This window comes from Pseudophryne corroboree, chromosome 5, assembly GCF_028390025.1.
Source record: "Pseudophryne corroboree isolate aPseCor3 chromosome 5, aPseCor3.hap2, whole genome shotgun sequence".
NCBI lineage: Eukaryota > Metazoa > Chordata > Amphibia > Anura > Myobatrachidae > Pseudophryne > Pseudophryne corroboree.
This window is the reverse complement of record NC_086448.1, coordinates 156,718,691-156,734,631: the sequence shown is the minus strand read 5'-3', so window position 1 is coordinate 156,734,631 and position 15,941 is coordinate 156,718,691. Positions and strand designations below refer to the sequence as shown.

Here is a 15,941-nt window from a genome sequence, read left to right as displayed (position 1 = left end):
GTCGACAAGGTAAAAATGTTGACATGATCAAAATGTCGACTTGGCAGTGGTTGACAAAACAAAGGTAGACACAATTTTTTTTTTTTTGGGGTGTTTTTAACTTTTCAGCCACAAACAAGCCCAAATAGTGTACCACATCCCCTCGCATGGCTCCCTTCACTCACCATGCTTCAGGCTTGGCGCAGGTTACCATTCCCAATTGTAGTCCGTGTGGATGGTAAAGTATGAAAGGTTCAAATAAATGAAACTTAAAAAAAAAAAAATTGTGTTGACCATATGTGTGTCGACCATTGTCACGTCATCCTTTTGACCCTGTTGACCTTTTGAACTGTCTACCTCTTACATGTCGACCTTTTGACCCTGTCAACTTAATGCATGTCTACCATTAGTGGTCGACCTATTGACTGTACACCTTTTTAGTATAGATCTATAGACTGGATACCATACTGTTGTCCAGATTTATCAAGCTTTGGAGAGTGATAAATTGCACGGTGATAAAGTACCAGCCAATCAGCTCCTAACTGCCATGTTACAGGCTCTGTTTGAAAAATATCAGGAGCTCCAATCAGCTCCTAACTGCCATGTTACAGGCTCTGTTTGAAAAATATCAGGAGCTGATTGCTCGGGTATTTTATCACTATGCAATTTATCACTCTCCAAAGCTTGATAAATCTGGGCCTGTGTGAGGTTTCAGACCAGTCTTTCCAACGCCCATGTCTGACTGTACTTCAGAAGGTCTGGATCACTAACACATCCAAAACTTGTATGATTTTCTGAAAAGACTGATAATTCAGACGTGATTGAAAAAAGCATGATAATCAATATTCAATTCAAAATGTTATCACAAAGTAGGATAATGTTGAGAAAGGACATTTTTATTTTAATGTTTGACTTAAAGAAAACAAGCCAGTTTTGCAAGATTTCTTTTTTAGGTAGTAATATCAAATCTTAATATTAGATATTTAACTTCCACATTTATTTGGGGAATTTAGTTCAAACTCATATCATGTCTATGATAATCATACATTATTTTAAAATGCAAGGTTAGTGCTACACTGTGTATTAATAAACAACTGCAACCCCAGCAAAAATACATATTCTCTTGTGATCTGTTTAATTACACACAAGGGGAATTAAATATTAGACAACATAAAAATATTTTCCACTCAGGTTGACAATTGAAAAATTGCATAGTCACATGAAGATTACAGATGCAGATTAGGCATGTGTGACAATCTTATTCTGTCATGGGATGGGTGGGGTGGGAAGGCCTGGAGTGCAGTTTGGTAGATCAGGCAATGTTGGACTGGGGCATGAAAGGCCCACTTGGGGGATGCAGTGATAGGGGCCCGTGTTTACGAGGGTGGCCAGCCACAACATTGGTTTGCCTAACCATTAGAGAGTGCATGGTCTAGGCCCCTTAATAAATATATAGTAAATACTGCTAGTGCAACATGGTAATGTACCAGATCAATAACAGCAATGCACTGTAGAAAATACACAATAGTTCTGCGTAGTATAAGGTTACATGTATAATGTATAATTTAAGTGCACAGCCTGGAACGTGTTCCCTAGATGAGGAGGTTGGTCTCCAGGCAGTGTAGCCCAACAGAGTTTTCTTCTGTACTGCTGAGGGCCAGTCCAACCGTGATATCAGGGATGTGACCTATCTCCTCCCAAATTACCAATTGTTAATGTTGGCAGCTATGAAAGACAGTGTACTGTAGAAGGCTAATCAGCGTTACATAATTGCATACTAATATGTTTATTATAATGATTTAACCATTTCTTATATGATACAGTCATTCAGTTCACTATACAGCACTGATGAGTTTAAAAAAAATGACTTATAACATCGTAACGCTGAACAAAATTCAACAAAACAAATACCTTTCTGGGTTTCTAATCAGTGATTTCATACTAAAACCGAATGTACCATGTGACCATTCTTGTTTGAATTTCCCCTTCTATCCGTCCACTAGTGGAAGATAACTTGCACCTGCAGATACTGCTGCTCTCCAGGAACAGTGTGAATACTGTGGAGGTCAGTGCTGAGGTTGGCAGCTGGAAGCGGATTGGCTAGAGAGGGTTGCTAATCAGCTTTCATCTGACAAGCCCAGGCAGTTTTGTTTATACAGATGGAGCCACGCTAATCGTGGCTCCGTCTGTGTCTGGGCGCACCTATCACCGGAGTGTCTCCGTCCGCGCGTCCGTGACGGAGACGTGCCCCATTCACTAGAATGGGGGAGCGTTTCTGTGCACTCCGGTGAGGCTAGTTGGACGGATCGCCTAGTCACGCCGGGAGTGCACGCCTGCAATGGAGCCCCACTGGATGAGTGTGGCACCATCTGTACTTTTGAACCAGAGGATTTAACGCCCCCTTATTCAATGAGTTATAGGGACCAGAGGTTAGGTACAGAATTGCATAAAATACTCATGGAATGTATAAAATATGCTGTTACATTTGTTTTCTGCCATTGCTGCTACGTTTGTTCTGTTCTACAGAAAGCAGATGGATGACTTTTGGGGGGAACATGCAGCACACAATGACGAGTCAGCGATTCAGACAGAATGTCATTTAACATGAAAGGATATGAATGTACCAAAATTTTGATTGAAGCTCTTCTGATAGGATGGAAAGGACTAATTATATACAAAGCAGGTGTGGCACTAAATCTGAAGATTGTCTTTCCTTTGTTTAGTACTACAAAGGTCTAGGGAAGAGAGAAAAACAATGCAGTGAAATAATTGCCACGGATTCAGGACAGCCTGTAACTCAAAACAATGTAATCTTTACTAAAGCACTGATCCACCAAAATCCATCCCTCATTAGCATAACAGTACAATGCAAGTTAGAGGAAACAGTAGGCAAGCTGGTTTGCAGCTACAAACCTTTAAATACATATTAAAGGAAGACTATGCTATTAGAAAGGAACAGATTTTTGCATTATGTGCACCAAGCTTTGTATGGTACGCCTGGTGCCCTGACACAAACTGCATTATGGTCATATCCAGTGACTGGTTAACTGGGGATCCCAACAGTCAGGATGCTGAGATTCAAAATACCGACAGCGGCATCCCACCTGTCATAATCCCGACACATTTTGGTAAGTACTGTAACTCTTACCCTTTCCCTCCCCCTAACCATCCATCCCACAGCCTAACCCTAACCTCCCACAGTCTAACCCTGACCTCCTCCTCCTGTAGTCTAATCCTAACCTCCCCCTCCTGTAGTCTAACCCTAACCTCCCATCCCCCCGCAGCCTACCCTTAACCCTAATACTTACCAGCGGAATGTGTCGGGATCCTATCTTTCGGGATACTGCTGTTGGTATTGTAACCATCGTCATCCTGACTGTCATAATCCCAACACATTTTGGTAAGTACTGTAACCTTAACCCTTTCCCTCCCCCAAACCCACCCCTCCTGTAGCCTAACCCTAGCCTCCCAGAGTCTAACCCTAACATCCTCCTCTCACAGCCTAACTGTAACCTCCTCCTCCCGCAGCCTAACTGTAACCTCCTCCTCCCACAGCCTAACCCCATTCTCCCCCTCCCACAGTCTAACCCTAACCTCCTCCTCCCACAGCCTAACTCTAACCTCCTCCTGCCGCTGCCTAACTGTGACCTCCCCCTCCCGCAGCCTAACCCCATTCTCCCCCTCCCACAGTCTAACCTTAACCTCCTCCTCCCACAGCCTAACTCTAACCTCCTCCTGCCGCAGCCTAACTGTGACCTCCCCCTCCCGCAGCCTAACCCCATTCTCCCCCTCCCACAGTCTAACACTAAGCCCCCCCCCACCTCATCCCTCCGCAGCCTGACCTTAACCCTAAGGGCTGTAACACACTACCTGGTTTACACCGGTTGTCAAAAAGCCGGACAAACTTTGTCCGGCTTTTTGCCATCTGGCAGAGCCTTTCACACACAATGTCTTTGAGCCATGTGTAATGCTATGCGCATGCGCAGCAGCAGACATGGCTTAAAAAAAAAACGTGTGTGAAAGCTCCCATTCACACACACAGTTCTCTGCCTACAAAGACGGCACGGCCCCGGCTCGGCAGCCGGACCTTCCAGTGGATATTTCCGGCTGCAACCCGGCAGCCGGGGCCGTGCCGTGTGAAAGGACCCTACCCCTTACACTGTTAATTACAATACCGGCACAGGAAAAAGCCATCCGGCTTTTTCCCGCCCGGCAAAAGCCGGCGAGTGTGTTACAGCCCTAATACCTACCAGTGGAATGTGTTGGGATTCTGACTTTCAGTTTGCTGCTGTCGGTATTGTTATTGTTGGCATCCTGACTGTCGGGATGATGACAAGATCCCATTTAGGGTGCTCCACTTTAGTGAATGTTACTTATATACAATTTATAAAATATAAGAAATGGAAAAAAATGACTAATAAGATGACATGCAATACACATTTATTTTTGTGTTATTTTTTAAGTACTGTGTCATGGTGAAAGAAGCATACTAACTGATGCTGTACTGCACTACTAGTTAACTGTTATGTTTTTTTTAATAACAACCCAGAGAAGAGAGCAACCTACTGACTGCCTGCTAAGGTTTTTTTGTAATGAGTTACTCAAAGATATTCAGCCCAGACATTTCATAGGAGGAACAATTCAATTCTCAGTGATGTGTCGATATGCGGCTGCACATATTATCAGGAATTAGAGCAGGGGTGGGCAATTATTTCAGCTGGAGGGCCACTTAACACTTCCATTGAATATTCGAGGGCCGCACACAAAATATCTTGTATATACAATACTCCTATAGGTGTGTGGTATGCGTGACCGCCGGGATCCCGGCAGTGGAATCCCGGTGGGGGGTGGTGAGTGCAGCAAGCCTCTCGCTCTCCACGCTACGGGCTCGGTGGCGAATGGGTTCTATAGTGAGAATAGTCCCTGTTGGTTGGGATTGTGAGGGGGCGGCATGTAGGGGAGATTATGTGACTGGCGGTCAGGAGACCCCTCCTAGAGCAGCTCCCATCTCCCCTGTACCCATATAGAAGCTTCTATCCCCCCCCCCCCTCCATCTTCCCTGGACCCATATAGCAGCTTCTGTCCCCCCCTCCCTCCATCTCCCCTGTACCTATACAGCAGCTTCTACCCCCCCCCCTCTACTCCTCCATCTACCCTGGACCTATATAGCAGCTTCTGTCCCCCCTCCTCCCTCTCCCCTGTACCCATACAGCAGCTTCTACCCCCCCCCCCCCCCTCTTCTCCTCCATCTACCCTGGACCTATATAGCAGCTTCTATCCCCCCTCCTCCCTCTCCCCTGTACCCATACAGCAGCTTCTACCCCCCCTCTTCTCCTCCATCTACCCTGGACTTATATAGCAGCTTCTGTCCCCCCTCCTCCCTCTCCCCTGTACCCATACAGCAGCTTCTACCCCCCCCCCCTCTTCTCCTCCATCTACCCTGGACCTATATAGCAGCTTCTGTCCCCCCTCCTCCCTCTCCCCTGTACCCATACAGCAGCTTTTAAACGCCCCCCAACACAAACACTACCTTCCGCCCCCCCTCCCCACCTTCGGACACAGTTAGCAGCTTTTAACTTCCTCCCCATACTCTGCACCGCTGTGCCCTCGCCAGGCAGCTCCCGTTGCCAGCCGCCAGCTTTGCATGTTTTCAGATGTGCCGTCCGGATCCACGCTCTTTCTTTGGTTCCGCCCCCGTGCCGCCCAGTGGCTGACATCAGAGAGGAAATCCCGGTCAGCTGCCCCGGTGCCGCGATCTTTTCTCAGCGGTGCCGCGTCTTGGAGCTGCTGTAGCGCAATGACAAGCAGCTGAGCCGGTCGGGCCACTTGTCATTGTGCACTGGGGGGGTGCAGCGGGCCACGCAGGATCGGTTCGCGGGCCGCATCCGGCCCGCGGGCCGCCTGTTGCCCATCCCTAAATTAGAGGAACCCAACATTACACATTTTTCTGTGACCCTTCATGGGGTACAAGTTCATATGCTTGATGTTGGCTCGCAAAGTGCTAAAATTCTGACCCTTTTTCCGGCACTTCACAACCAGCCCTGCAAATTAAACTGCCCACCTTAGAGGTATTGATTTAGGCACATCTCTGCACAACTGACGTGGGGTGGATGATGCAGCAAGATCTCCTAAACATTTTTGTTATAAAATGTAGCAAAATTTATTTTCTAGGGGCTTCAAAAACTGCATTTTGGGTTGGAAACAATAGCAGGGCCAGATTTATTTGTTGTTGTTTTTTTTTTTTTAAGAAACTATGGATCCTATGCATAAAGTGATGCTGATGATGCAGAAGAATCTAATAAACATAGAATTTCTAAATAATATAATAATAGTATTTAAAAAAAAGAGTTCTGGCTAAGGTGGTACATGCATAGCTACATTCCACTTTAAATATATGATAGGGATTAAAGATTTACGGGAATATTCAATTTGCCTTGAAGAGACATCGGTGAGTAAAACCCCCCAATATTTCTTCAGGTGTTGCTGTTGGGCTATTCGATTAGCTTGGCCGGTAAAAAGTGCACTTACACCCGTAAACACACAGGTTCAGTGAAACCTATGTCTTTTCGGGTGAAATAACCCCGTTTTCAGATGAAAATTGGGCTGTTAGCGGGGATTTTGCTTCGCCTGCCGGAGGCAGGTGAAACAAAATCCCTGATAAGCCGTGGCATGCGTCCGGCTTATCGGGGCTAATTGGATAGCCCCTCCCAGCTATACATTACACCCGACAGCAAGTTGGGGTAACCGAATATCCCCGTTAAACTGGCTTATATCAAGCACATATAGTTTAAACATGCTAATAACAGAGATGATGTCATGATTCAAAAAAATAATAATTAACATTATTACAAACAAAAGATATCTTTGCTGGTAATTTATGAAAAATAAATACACCTGGACCACATTTCTACTGTGGAGATGATTGGGTCAAACCCTTAAGCTGCTGTCACCTTTTGGTTTTTGTAGAAAGGGTCAATATCCTCCAGGGGTTGTCCGATGAGATGTGATGGAAAGTCCCCAAAGATTCGAGGCAGCTGTTTGCCAGCCTCCAAGTCAGGATGTGGCGCAGGTTTGTCCTCTGTGTTCTCATTGTTCTCTCCATCTCGGTATTCCCGTTTGGCACTTCTGGCCTGTTCCTCAGCAATACGCTTCTCGATAGCAGCCAATGATTCGGGGGTGAAGCGGCGGAAGCTGTCAGGACCTGGTGGCAACAACAGGACTGCCATATTTTCATCCTGCTCCTTCTGCCCTAATTCTTACTTATAGCATTGGAAACAGCTGTAATGAAAAAACAACAACAAATGGACAAATTGAGTTCAAATACCAAAAAGAGCAGGCCATGTCACTTGTCACTATCTGATTCTGTGTATCAGGTTTAACGTTTATGACTAATGCCACTACGGGAAGAGACATTACTGGGAAGACACAAGGATGATGAGCATAAATAGTCATCTTCACCTCAACCAGCCGTACACAGGAACATATCACACTATGCAGGAATGTGCATCATATCTGTGTCATACACTTTCACTTTCATTAAACCTCAGTTTTCAGTAATGAAATATCCAATGTCAGCCAAGGAGCTATTGGGAAATATATACAATGTTGCTAGTAGCAAACTATATATCAGAAAGGTATAAAATAGTTAAATATTCTCTATGCTATGTATTCTTTGTCGAAGACCATAAACACCATTTAATTACTGTAGCTACGGAAACGCAGTTATTTTCTATTTGTGCAATTGTACCTGTTTGTCTCAGTTACGGTAGACAGCAGACTGACAGCACGCCCTAGCTCTGTAATGTTGAAATGCGCCTGTAAGCATGCACCGGGTGACCTTTTGCCCCTAAAATACTCCAGATTTTAGATTCACATGTGTATGAAATTAATAATGAGCGTGGAGACATCTAAAACAAGTTACTTATAAGGATGCAGTGTGCTTAAAAAAAACACTGTTTCATATAATATTTACTGGAAGAAGCACAAAGTGTCCCATTAGAAGTATAAGCCAACACTTGTTCTCTACCTCCTCTATAATTGTGTAAATATGAGGTCTAAGAAACACAATGAAAGTCCTGATCCACTACAGCCTTCGGATGGAACTTTTTGTTAATGATTAGTTGCTATGGGTAACAGAGCATTTTATTTTTTCACTGCACCAATTTTCAGATTTCACCCGTGTCACTGTTGCTTTTTCTCTCTACGCAATAGTTTAAGGGAAATATTTCTCTAGACTTCTAAATAGGACAAGTGCAGGTGCTTCCCTTAACAACCAGTCAGATTGTAGCTGTTATTTATCTTGTCCATTCTATAAAATGATAAGGGCGGTATTTAATTCCTTTCACCCCCTTCCACGTCTGTTCTGTTTCTGCTAATGGGCGTGGTGTAATCATTTTAGCTTGCTACCCCCGGGGTAGCGAGGGAACCCAATCCTTTAAACAGCTAAACCTGATTACTATGGGCGCGATATGCACGATAACGGAGATCACTTTAGAAAGAATTGGGCGTGATATATCATTTGAATACCGCCCATAGAGTCTAATTGGCTCCTTTGGACAACATCTCCGCTTGTCCTCTTTAGAAGGTCTGATACATTTTGGACCTTATTCAGTAAGGGACGCTAAAGTGATGCGATCGCATTGATGCAATCTGCCTGCATGCATGACTGACAGGCAGAGGCGTTTGTGAGGTGGTTGGGGGCGGCGACACAGCGCTGCGGGGGTGGCAACAGCAGGAGGACTTCCCTTATTCAACAATGTGATTGCAATTGAATTGAGATCGCATCACTGGCCGCCATTAGCATGCTTGGTGGCCTGGCCCTGTACTGGGCGTACCCCCATCCCGCGATCACAAGCAGTTGCAGTTTTGCTAATTTAGCAAAGCTGCAACTGATGCTGAATAGGGTCCTTTATTCCTTAGTGGCAGACAGATCTCTTCTGTCAGTAGTGGCTGCAATAACAGCTGCAGGTTATGAGCAGGCTTAATGGCCCACATTAAAATTTCAGGCAACGTAGATATGTAGAATTCATGCATGGAGCCAACAATAGTCTGGAGTAATGATCACACTGCTTTTAAGGAAACCTGTAGAAAAAGCCCCTGGTATTCACCTATAGCAAACCCCTTTTACCATCAAATGCAATAAAGTCACATGTACTTTGCTCCGAGGACTGAAATGAAGGTAGTACAAGTTTATAGTGAGCTTGGTGAAGCAAAAAGCAGGTCATGTATGAGACAAGATGCACCCACTGAACTAACAATGTGCTGGATAACACTCATGTTATGAAAGTACAGTATGTACACACTGACAGCATAGACCTACAGCACTTGCATAAGAATACACAGTAACAATAACAGTCATGGTAGGTGGCATAAACAAAACCAAAGAGTGATCAATAGTCAGGGCAAGTAGCAAAGAGCGTAATCATAACACAAGAGAGGGGTCAGGGCTGGCAGCAAACTAGAATGGTCAAAATACAATCCAGAGTCTGGGTAACAGCAAACTAAATAGTCAAATAGTAATCCAAACTGGCAAACGCTGGGCAGAGTAGTGAAAAAGGCAAAGGTCAAAACACCAGAATAGCAGAATAAGACAATATGAGACAGCCTGAAAGCTATAAGTGGCAGTGTGTTAGTGTCACTGACAACCTTATAAAATACATGAGGGTCTATGTACTAAGCCATGGAAAGTGATAATGGGGATAAAGATGAAGTACCAGCCAATCAGCACCAAACTGCCATGTCACAGGCTGGGTATGACAAATTACAGGAGTTTGTTGGTTGGTATTTTATCTCCGTCCACTTTATTTAATCACAGATTCTCCCATAACCCTGCACCTACAGTAACAATGATGGACATGTACCAGTGGAAGGATAACATGCAATTAAATGTTCTGATCCTGACACTACTGACATTGTTATGATGAGAAAAGACATTCTATTGGAAGGGGAAGAGGGAATCAAAGTAATGTTGACTATTGTATTTATGGCAATTCATGTACAATGGTAACACATTTGTACACAGTATAGTCACAACCATGAAGTCAACAAACTACGTTTTGTGCAGATCGACAAGTTCACTGCTTCACACATTCATCACATACAGATGGAGCCACGCTAATCGTGGCCCCGTCTGCGACTAGGTGCGCCCAGTGAGGCGCACCACCGGGAACGAATGGGACGCGCATGCACTTTAAATTGGAGCATCTCTGTACCCTCGGCGCTCGCCCCCGCCTGCGATGTAGCCATGCTCAACGAGTGTGGCTCCATCTGTATAAATAAATGTAGACAGGGCCTAGAAAGACCTTTTGGCTGGTGCTAGGTGTAAACATGCTGGCGTTATGTAAATTGCAGTACAAGGCACCTGTGTGGCTGTCCATCAGCAACAATTATCCCCATTGTGTTAGTACCTACTTACTTCTATTTGCAGATGCATAAAGGCAGCGAGTCCGGGCAGCTGTGGCATCCAGATGTTAGGGGAGATGTATCAAATATTCCAGAGAGATAAAGTGGAGACATTGCCCTTAGCAACCAATGAGTTATTGGCTGTGCCAGATGACTGCTAGTTATATGCTGATTGGTTACTATGGGCAACTTCTCCACACTTGAAGACTTGATACATTTCCCCTTAGTACCATACACTAATGCAGATATCTGGCAGTGTATCATCCGTTTATGTGGCTATTTGGAAGCGTACCATATGCTAAAGCGGCTATCTAGCGGTGTACCTTACGCTAATGTGGCTATCTAGCAGTGTACCATATGCTAATGCAGCTATCTGGCGGCAGGCTTACCATAAACTAATGCAGTTATCTGCGGCTATCTGGTGGCGTACCATATGCTAGTGCAGCTATCTGGTGGCTTACCATACACTAATACAACTATCTGGCAGCGTACCATACGCTAATGCAGCTACCTGGCGGCGTACCATACGCTAATGCAGCTAGCTGCTCGAGTACCATACGCTAATACAACTATCTGGTGGCGTACCATATGCTAATACAGCTATCTGGCAGCGTACCATACGCTAATGCAGCTATCTGGTGGTGTACCATACGCTAATACTGCTGTCTGGTGGCGTACCATACGTTATTCTAGCTATCTGGCGGCTTACCATAAGCTAATGCTAATACATATTGCCGCACTGCCCACTTGTTTTCTACCCGCAGCTGCACCGATCATCATTAGTGTCAGTGCTTACACCTACACCATGCTGGGTGCTAGAGATCAGGTTTCCCAGGCTATTAACTCAAATTGTACATTGGCCCTCATTCCGAGTTGGTCGGTCGCAAGGCGAATTTAGCAGAGTTGCTCACGCTAAGCCGCCGCCTACTGGGAGTGAATATTAGCTTCTTAAAATTGCGACCGATGTATTCGCAATATTGCGATTACTAACTACTTAGCAGTTTCAGAGTAGCTCCAGACTTACTCTGCCTGTGCGATCAGTTCAGTGCTTGTCGTTCCTGGTTGACGTCACAAACACACCCAGCGTTCGCCCAGGCACTCCCACCGTTTCTCCAGCCACTCCTGCGTTTTTTCCGGAAACGGTAGTGTTTTCAGCCACACGCCCCTAAAACGCCGTGTTTCCGCCCAGTAACACCCATTTCCTGTCAATCACATTACGATCGCCGGAGCGAAGAAAAAGCCGTGAGTAAAAATACTTTCTTCATAGTAAAGTTACTTGGCGCAGTCGCAGTGCGAACTTTGCGCATGCGTACTAAGCGGATTTTCACTGCGATGCGATGAAAAAGAACGAGCGAACAACTCGGAATGAGGGCCATTGTTACTAGATTAGAGGGTCTGTTTCCTGGTGGAGCAGGGCCACTGATAAACATGGGTTCTTGGTTCACTTCTATAGAAACTACACCAAGATGTTCCTGATGGTTAGCCAAGCGTCTGTGGTGGCTGGCCACATCCTCTCTGGTGGATGACCACCACCTTAAGCATGGGCCCCTACCATAGCATTCCCCTAGTAGGTCCTTTATACCCCAGTCTAACACTGAGCCTATCACAGTCACACCCACACCATAGCCAACGTCCTAGTGAGTTTTAGAAAAATCTATGCAATTAAGAGAACACACAAGGCCCACACATATAGCATCTTGGTCAGAATCAAACATAAGACCCCAGGGCTGTGAGTCAGCAATGCTATCCAACTGTGTCACTCATCCGCCCAATAAATTTGAGTTGGTTTTCTGTAATTGCTTAACTCAATTTAATCCCACAATTTGTCCTATGTCTGCAACATACTAAGCAACCTGCTGGTTTAGCATGCTGGGAATTATAGGTGAACAGCTGCTAAAGTATACTACAGTACTTGCCAACCTTGATCTAGATCAAGCAGCCCACATTCTATAACCAGAAGATTTGAGCAAATAATCTGCTAATAGTACATCATGTAATATACGTGTATAATACATTCAAACACGTTTCTTGTTTTTAGAGAATTAATGACTAATCCATTCACACAGACAATATCTGCCTTCTAGCACGGAAGCAGTTAAGAGGATTATGTTACAAAATACTTTAATGTGGAGCGTAACATATCAGTAACTTTCTTTTAATGTAGACACATGTCATTTAGTTAAAGAATGCAGATGAAGAAAATTAATCTATGCAAATTAATAACAAACAATGTTTTATAGGCAGAGTATAATAAAACAATAATTCATATGCTGTGGAAACAGATATGACGGCAGTTTTACATTTATTTTCAAAAAACTAATTAGAGTACAGTATGTGGCTTTCTTATTATCCACTGTTTTTTTTTTTTTTTCTTTTTTATCTCACTTATTTTTGGGTTTTTTTATACCTCAGTTGTTACTGTGTTCTATGACTTTGTATTGTTGCTTATAAAAACATTTGGTTTAAAAAGATGCCCCATTTGCATTACAATAAATACAATACTGTACCTTCCTAATAAATGTAAGGAAAATACTTAGTATTATTACTTCTTATTAATATTACTTATTATTAATATTAAAATACCCATTTAAAAGTACTATTCAAAAGTAGCTGCGCTAGAGATTCTGCTTTTAAGCTAGGTATAGACCCTTTACAATTGTCAGATGGGTCTTTCAATTTATGACCCTTTCATTAGATATCATATGAGTGTGTATGCATGGGTGGTCTTCAGTATGCCGCCGACTGGAATCCCGGCGACCAGCTTACCGGCGCCGGGATCCCAACCACCGGCATGCCGACACATATTCTCCCTCTTGTAGGTCCACGACCCCCTGGGGGGAGAATAAATAGCGTGGCGCGTGTAGCACATTAGCACTCACCCAGCTGTTGGTATGCCGGCTGTCGGAATTCCGGCGCCAGCATGCTGGCCCCGGAATCCCGACCACCGGCCACTCATACTACACCCGTATGCTCCTTTGATCATGTTTTAGTGAAAGAAAACTGGTTGCATCTGTGCAGTTTAATATTCACAGATGCAATGGTACAATGGGCCTAATTCAGAGTTGATGCAGCAGCAAATTTGTTAGCAGTTGGGCAAAACCATGGGGGTCATTCCGTGTTCATCGCTCGCTAGCTATTTTTTTTAGCGCTGCAAATGCATAGTTGCCGCCCAGAGGGGAGTGTATCAGTGTATCTTAGCCTTCCAAGTGTGCGATCGCATATGCAGCCGAGCTGTGCAACAACACTTTGTGCCTTTTCTGAGTAGCCCTGAACTTACTCAGCCGCTGCGATCACTTCAGCCTGCCCGGTCCCGGAATTGACGTCAGACACCAGCCCTGCAAATGCTTGGACACGCCTGCGTTTTTCCAAACACTCCCGTAAAACGGTCAGTTGACACCCAGAAACGCCTTCCTCCTGTCAATCTCCTTACGATCGGCTGTGCGAATGGATTCTTCGTACAATCCATCGCCCAGCAACAATCCGCTTTGTAGCCGTACGACACGCCTGTGCATTGCATACGCAGTTCTGACCTGTTCGCAGCGAAAAATCCTAGCGTGCAATCAGGTGGGAATGACCCCCCATGTGCACTGCAGGGGGGGCAGATATAACATGTGCATGGGGTGTGTTCAAACTGAAATCTAAACTGCAGTGTAAACATAAAGCAGCCAGTATTTACCCTGCACTGAAACAATATAACCCACCCAAATCTAACTCTCTCTGCAAATGTTATATCTGCCCCACCTGCAGTGCACATGGTTTTGCCCAACTGCTAACAAATTTGCTGCTGTGATCAACTCTGAATTACCCCCAATATCGGACAAATAGTGAAGTGTGTACACATTTTCGGACGTTCCGCCCTATGTTTCTGCCAATACTCCTCCAGTATCAGTGCTGCCTTTGTGTCTTTTCAGCAGGTATTTTAGACAGATGAAGTTTGTAGATCGCAAGTAAGATTATAAAGGTGTGTACGCGCAGATCACACTTTGAACAAATGTAAGTGTAAAATTACACTGAAAGTGTGTACAAGTGAGTAACTAGCTTTCATCCCATTTCCAACCTAAATAATATGGCTACAGAATATAAAAAGCATTGGTGAAGTATGTTACATTATTGGATTTTATTATAAAACCATAGCAACACGATCATCTGTAAAACAGTAAATTAAGGCAGCCCATAGAACACTTAGATTTGTAAAAACAAGACATTGACATGAAACATTTGTTAGTGCTGAGAACATTCCTATTAAATGCTTACAGACCTAAATAAATCTAAAATCCATAGCAACATCCTCACTGTTATCTGCCCATAAGGTTCAACTTGACTCAGTTGATCTTAGTAACCATGTTAACACTCACAGAACTTTCCATACTTTTTCTTCTAATTTGTTTTGAATAACTAAGGAATCTATAAATAAATGTAACAAGTTGTCTTTGTTCAAAATTGTATTTAGGCAAACTTATTATTCATTGTAAATGTCCATTTGGATAAACTTGCTGGTAATCACACACAGGGAACATGTTTCACACAACATGGAGTGAATATTGTGGCACTGGTATAAAAAAAACTGTATAATGTATAATATAGGGCCTGATTTGAATTTGTACATAAACCCGATGGTTTACGTACAAATCCGATATCTGGGGGTCTGTGCATGCACAGATCCTATAGTTGCCTCCTCCAGGATCCTCCAGGAGAGTCCCATTTCCAAGTCTAGTCTCCCACTGCCATGTATTATAAATCAAATCCTCTGTATTCTTTGGATTCTTCACTACAGCCAGGGGACCACCAAGGAGTTTTTGGGGAAGGACAGATATTTGCTGTAGTCACTAGGACTGCTCTCTGTGCTTATCAGCCTCTGCTGTTGACTCTTAGCAAATCTGTGTTGGGCCTCTGGCAGGAAAGAACATAACTTGCATGACCACAGCGATCTCAGTGTCTTCTTATCTCAACATCTGCTGCTAGTGTGTGTGAGCTGTGGTTGATGGTGAATGTTTTATTAGTAATCCTTAGTTAAACACACAAAAATGCCAATACAAGAAAAAAATTTAAAATCTTTTTTTTTTTGTTTTGTTTTTACCAATTGTTGACCATGAAAGTAAGCCTGTAATTTCTGACCATACATGGTAAACCAATGGTATTTAGGCAAAAATATACAGTAGTTTCAAAAATAGCTGCATAAGCATCACATATCGGGGGGGGGGGTCATTCTGACCCGATCGCACGCTGCACTTCTTCGCAGCCGTGCGATCGGGTCGGAAATGCGCATGCACCGGCGCCGCAGTGCGCCGGCAAATGGCAGTCATCGTTGCCTAGCGATCGCCTCTAAGACAGAGGCGGTCGCTAGGCGGGAGGGGGCTGAATGGCGGCGTTTAGCCGCCTTTAGGGGGAGCGGTCTGGCCAGCGCAGGCGTGGCTGGACTGTTGGGGGGGCGGGCCGCGTCGGCTGCGTGACGTGTCACGCAGCTGCTGCGGCCAGCAGGAGCGACAAGTAACTCCTGGCCAGCCGCAGGAGCTGCACTGGCCGGGAGTTACTCCTCAAATACAAAGGCATCGCCGCTGTGC

General features: G+C 44.5%; 1 protein-coding gene across 1 annotated transcript in view; it reads right to left on the bottom strand.

Moving 5' to 3' along the window:
- Positions 1–15,941, bottom strand: part of LOC134927416 (sodium channel protein type 5 subunit alpha-like) — a 782,837-nt gene that overhangs the window by 503,717 nt on the left and 263,179 nt on the right. Inside the window, exons 2-3 of the mRNA XM_063921835.1 lie at positions 6,930–7,257; positions 2,596–2,714 (exon numbers count right to left, since the gene is read on the bottom strand). Of these exons, the coding sequence (XP_063777905.1) occupies positions 2,596–2,714; positions 6,930–7,205 (395 nt within the window). The 5' untranslated portion in view covers positions 7,206–7,257. The remainder of the gene's footprint in view (positions 1–2,595; positions 2,715–6,929; positions 7,258–15,941) is intronic.